At 38.2% G+C, this 5,101-nt stretch overlaps 1 protein-coding gene across 1 annotated transcript in view; it reads left to right on the top strand.

Moving 5' to 3' along the window:
• Window positions 1-2,679: 2,679 nt before the first annotated feature.
• LOC107701860 (zinc finger protein 271-like) overlaps window positions 2,680-5,101 on the top strand; it is a 14,531-nt gene continuing 12,109 nt past the window's right edge. Inside the window, exons 1-2 of the mRNA XM_016504000.1 lie at window positions 2,680-3,946; window positions 4,034-4,237. Coding sequence (XP_016359486.1) covers window positions 2,710-3,946; window positions 4,034-4,237 — 1,441 coding nt within the window. The 5' untranslated portion in view covers window positions 2,680-2,709. The remainder of the gene's footprint in view (window positions 3,947-4,033; window positions 4,238-5,101) is intronic.

Here is a 5,101-nt window from a genome sequence, read left to right as displayed (position 1 = left end):
AACTTATGAAAAAGGAATTTGCCAAGTCTATAAAACCTCCTATAAAACTATATAATATTTTAGAAAACAAATGGCAAAAATAAATGAATGGTCACCTTTTATTTGTATTTAGCCTTCATACAAATGAGAAATGTGAAATCACAGTCAAATAAACATAAGACTCTCAGTCTCACCTTATTAATATTAATATATTTAACTTAAACTATAGCAGGCTGATTATTCTTATAGATTGAAACAAAAGTGCTTCAGCCAGAACAAAGTATATGAAAAGTGCTCAGAGTTGTGGCAGAAAACAGAAAAAAAAAAAGAGTGAGCAACAACAAAACATGTTGCTGTAGACAGACTAGAGGTCTGCACAGGCTTTAAACTGAAGCCCAAACCCGACCCGTACCCGAGATCGTCTGACCCAGCCCGACCCGACCCGAGCGGCACAGTTCAATTTAGAGCCCAAACCCGACCCGAACCCGAAATCTTTTTTTTTTTTCCCACAACGAATAGCCAATAAAAAAAAAAAATGCTGTATTTCACGATTGCAAGTCAGTAGCCTGTCGAAGCTATTTTACTAATAAAAGCTTCCGTGCTGTGTTGTCGTGTGCTATAATGTGTGTGCGTGCGTCTATGAAAGCAGCGTAGCCTAGGCTACTGCATATAGTTGTAGTTTAGCTATAAACCCGAGCCTGACCCGAACCCAAAGCTATTCATTAAACATTAACCCGAACCCGACCCGAAACCCGAAAGTATTTCGGGACCCGTCGGGCTCAGGTCGGGTAGCAGACCTCTAAGACAGACTCATTCTCTGCCAGCAGGAGGCGCTTTAGAGCAAAGACTAGACTGTGCACTCCTAATACATATGAATGGGAGAAAGTACAACACCCAATATGGCGAATAAGCCCCGCCTACTAAATGAAAGAGCTAATCATTGATTAGTAAAGTCATCACGTCACTGCACAGCTGTTGTTAGAAGCTCCGGTTCCTATAGAAATAGGCAGCGTTCGCAAACTCGCGCTCATGACTGCGCATGTGCATTGGCTGCTCTAGCCTGAAAAATAAGCCCTTTTATCGCTATTTCAGCATAAGAAACAACAATTATGAGGCAGTTGTTGTAAGATTCCATTGGTGATTTCAAATATGACATTTAATTGTAAGCTTGGTGAACAGTTTTGGAGAATTTGATGTTTCCTCGTTCAAAGAGATAGGAGCTGCACTTGCATTCCCGGGAGGCGTTTTAAAGATGGCCGCCGAGTGAAATTACTTGTCTCAAAGGGACTTTAGCCATTTTTCAATACTAAGTACGCAAAGTTCGGACTTGCATGCTTGGTAGTTTGGACTTTGCAAGTTCGACTGGGGAGTGTGAACGGGAACGGATGGGAGGACGGAAGTCCAGTAATTCTGCAAATGGAACAGCAGCGTACTTGATAACGTCAGTCAGCTCGCCTTGGCTTCTCCTCATTATATGTATATTTACAGTAAGTCGAAATATGATATTAAACCACTGCCTCTTTTCGTTTTCATTTAATCATAGTAATAGCTGCAGAAATGTAGTTCAGGGAATGTATATACATTACAATGAAACAAAATATGATATCAAACACCACTGCCTCTTTTCTGTTTCATTTAAACACATTAATAGCCACAAACTTGTGGTTCATGCAACGCATACACACATTACAATAAAACGAAATGACATCAAACACCACTGCCTCTTCGTTTTCTTCACTGTGTGTATCCGTAACAAAACAAATTATAAAACACAACCCTCTTTTCGTTTTAATGTTAAAAATATAAAACCTATTAACACGTGGTTTAGGCAATATGTCCACAAATACTCTGATTATCTTCACTGTATGAATAATAAAATGAAATATTACATAAAGCACAACTCTACCTTTTTTGTTAAATAGCCTATCAGTTTTAATGAACAATAATAGCCATTATAAAAGTATAAGTATGACGTATAAGAGACTTGTGTAATAGGAAATAAAGACAAAAGCAAACAATTCAGTCAAACGTTTGCTACAAAGTCAGTGCTGTACTACGATTAAATTAATATATATGCATATATATAGATGCAGCCTTGATAAAAGGGGCAGAGCAAGAACACATCTGCTGCAGTTTTAGATTTAGTTTTGTTGTAACAGAAACAATCTTTAGAGCGGTTGAATAATATAGATGGATCAGCAAATAATAAGGAACACTTTTTTCAACAAAATGTACGTTAGATAATTGTGTAGTTGATCAAACATATTTAATAGTTCTCTTTATAGAGACATGTGATTTGTCTATAATGTTTTAAACATTATATTTTGAAGATCAATGTACCTCATTCATGAAAAGTTTCAGGGAGGTAAAATTTATAAAATTGCATCAAAAGGAACACAATTTTGAATAGAAATTGTCTGTTACACCAGGGTTGACTTTTATGTACTTTCACCTTTCTGTTTTTTTGTTTGTTTGTTTGTTTGTTTGGTTGTTTTTCAAGTTTCTGACAAATGAACTGTTTTTGCTTTTATTTTAGAGTTTATTGAAGAAAGTGATGAGAACGAAAAATTGAGGAAAGATGAGGAGAAACATCATGTCAAAACTGGAGAAAAACCTTTGAGTTGCTCTCAAACCAAACATAAAGATTTAAAGAAAAGAGGAGCCAAGAAATCTTTCACCTGCACTCAGTGTGGAAAGAGTTTGACAAACAAATATAGTCTTGATGTTCACATGAGAGTTCACACTGGAGAGAAACCGTTTACTTGTGATCAGTGCGGGAAGAGTTTCACACAATCATTAAGCCTAAAGAAACACATGAACATCCACACTGGAGAGAAACCTTACAAGTGTTCATACTGTGACAAGAGATTCAGTCAGTCAACTCATCTGAAGAAACACAAGGTAGACCACACTGGAGAGAAACCGTACACATGTGATCAGTGCGGGAAGAGTTTCACACAAAAAGGACACTTTATGACACATATGAGAACTCATAAAGGAGAGAAGCCATTAATATGTAATCAATGTGGAAAGAGTTTTGCATACTTAGCAAACCTTAACGAACACATGAATATCCACACTGGTGGGAAACCTTACAAGTGTTCACACTGTGACAAGAGATTCAGTCAGTCAACACATCTGAAAACACATGAGAGGATCCACACTGGAGAGAAACCTTACAAGTGTTCATACTGTGACAAGAGATTCAGTCAGTCAACACATCTGAAAACACATGAGAGGATCCACACTGGAGAGAAACCTTACAAGTGTTCATACTGTGACAAGAGATTCAGTCAGTCAACACATCTGAAAACACATGAGAGGATCCACACTGGAGAGAAACCTTACAAGTGTTCATACTGTGACAAGAGATTCAGTCAGTCAACACATCTGAAAACACATGAGAGGATCCACACTGGAGAGAAACCGTACACATGTGATCGGTGCGGGAAGAATTTTGCACGGAAAAGAATCCTTATGGCACATACGAGAATTCACACAGGAGAGAAACTGTACACATGTAATCAATGTGGAAAGAGTTTAAAATGCAAATATAGTCTTGAGCGTCACATGAGAGTTCATACTGGAGAGAAACCGTACACTTGTGATCAGTGCGGGAAGAATTTTGCACGGAAAGGAATCCTAATGACACATATGAGAATTCATACAGGAGAGAAACTGTACACATGTGATCAATGTGGAAAGAGTTTGATTAGCAAATATAGTCTTGAGCTTCACATGAGAGTTCATACTGGAGAGAAACCGTACACATGTGATCAATGTGGAAAGAGTTTGATTAGCAAATATAGTCTTGAGCTTCACATGAGAGTTCATACTGGAGAGAAACCGTACACATGTGATCAATGTGGCAAAACATTTTTGTGGGCTTCAGACCTGAAGAAGCACCTAAGAGTTCATACAAAGGAGAAGCCACATTCATGTTCTTTGTGTGGAAAGAGTTTTTCACGTTTTTCAACATTGAAAGAACATCAGAAAATACATACTGCTGTGAGAGAGTTCGTGTGCTTTCAGTGTGAAAAGACTTTTACTTCAGTGAAGTGTTTAAAACAGCATGAGAGGATCCACACTGGAGAGAAACCCTACAAGTGTTCACACTGCAACAAGAGATTCAGTCATTCATCAAATTTGAAAAGACATGAGAGGATCCACACTGGTGAGAAACCGTATCACTGCACTTCATGTGGGAAGCGTTTCAATCGTTCATCTGCTCTACACAGACATACAAAAAACTATCACAGTAAGTATTCAAGATTCAGCTAAAATTCTGATCAAATAAAAGATGGGAGTTCCTCCCCAAATAACTGTCAAAACATTTTATTATTGTGCTTTCTTATTTTTCTTCACTGACAGATAGACGCGACGAATACGTACAAAAACACTGCGACTCACAAGACAAAAAACACGAAAACACCTTTCTGTCGGGAGAGAGAGAAGCCGCAGCGTGTGAACGCGCCGCCATCTTTAATCACTAAAAAATACACATGTTCTTACGCAGTGAAAAACACATCACAGAGCGAAGAGGAAACTGATAACATGCCAACAGACAAGACAGAGCAGGTTACTTCTGGTATGAAACAAGGTCTCAGGACTCTCTCAGCTTTCAAATTTTGTCATTTTTTAAAGAAATTCAAACAATACCGTTTTGTTTCTTGTTTAGCTCTTTACTGTGTCGTGACAGATCACTGTAGCGCCTCAGTTCAGTTCCTGATCAGGGCGAAGTTCACAGGATTTTGTCCACAGATGATAAGAGCACACATTATTTTAACATATTTTATTATTTTTCATCATTATTTTAACTTAAGCGCTGCAAGCCATGCATACAGCGTCAGACACGGACAGATTTTCTGGTACGCAAAACAAGTACTTTAAAGGAATTCCTTAGCGTATTGCTGTTACTGTGGCAGCCAACAACAGCACAGCTTAACCCTCCGCACACGTTTTTATATTTAGTTATATTGAAAAAGTTTCAATTCAGTCAATGTTTTTTACCCTGTGTTAACATGGATTTCTATGGAGACCAGCTGTAGATGTTGGACAAGATGACGGATAGCAGCAGCGGCACATAATATCTGCGTTCTGATTGATCAGATCGCCTGTCACT

Source organism: Sinocyclocheilus anshuiensis, unplaced genomic scaffold (genome assembly GCF_001515605.1).
Source record: "Sinocyclocheilus anshuiensis isolate Anshui unplaced genomic scaffold, SAMN03320099.WGS_v1.1 scaffold430, whole genome shotgun sequence".
Lineage (NCBI taxonomy): Eukaryota > Metazoa > Chordata > Actinopteri > Cypriniformes > Cyprinidae > Sinocyclocheilus > Sinocyclocheilus anshuiensis.
Note: the sequence above shows the minus strand (reverse complement) of the source record. Positions and strands in the feature narration are given on the sequence as shown.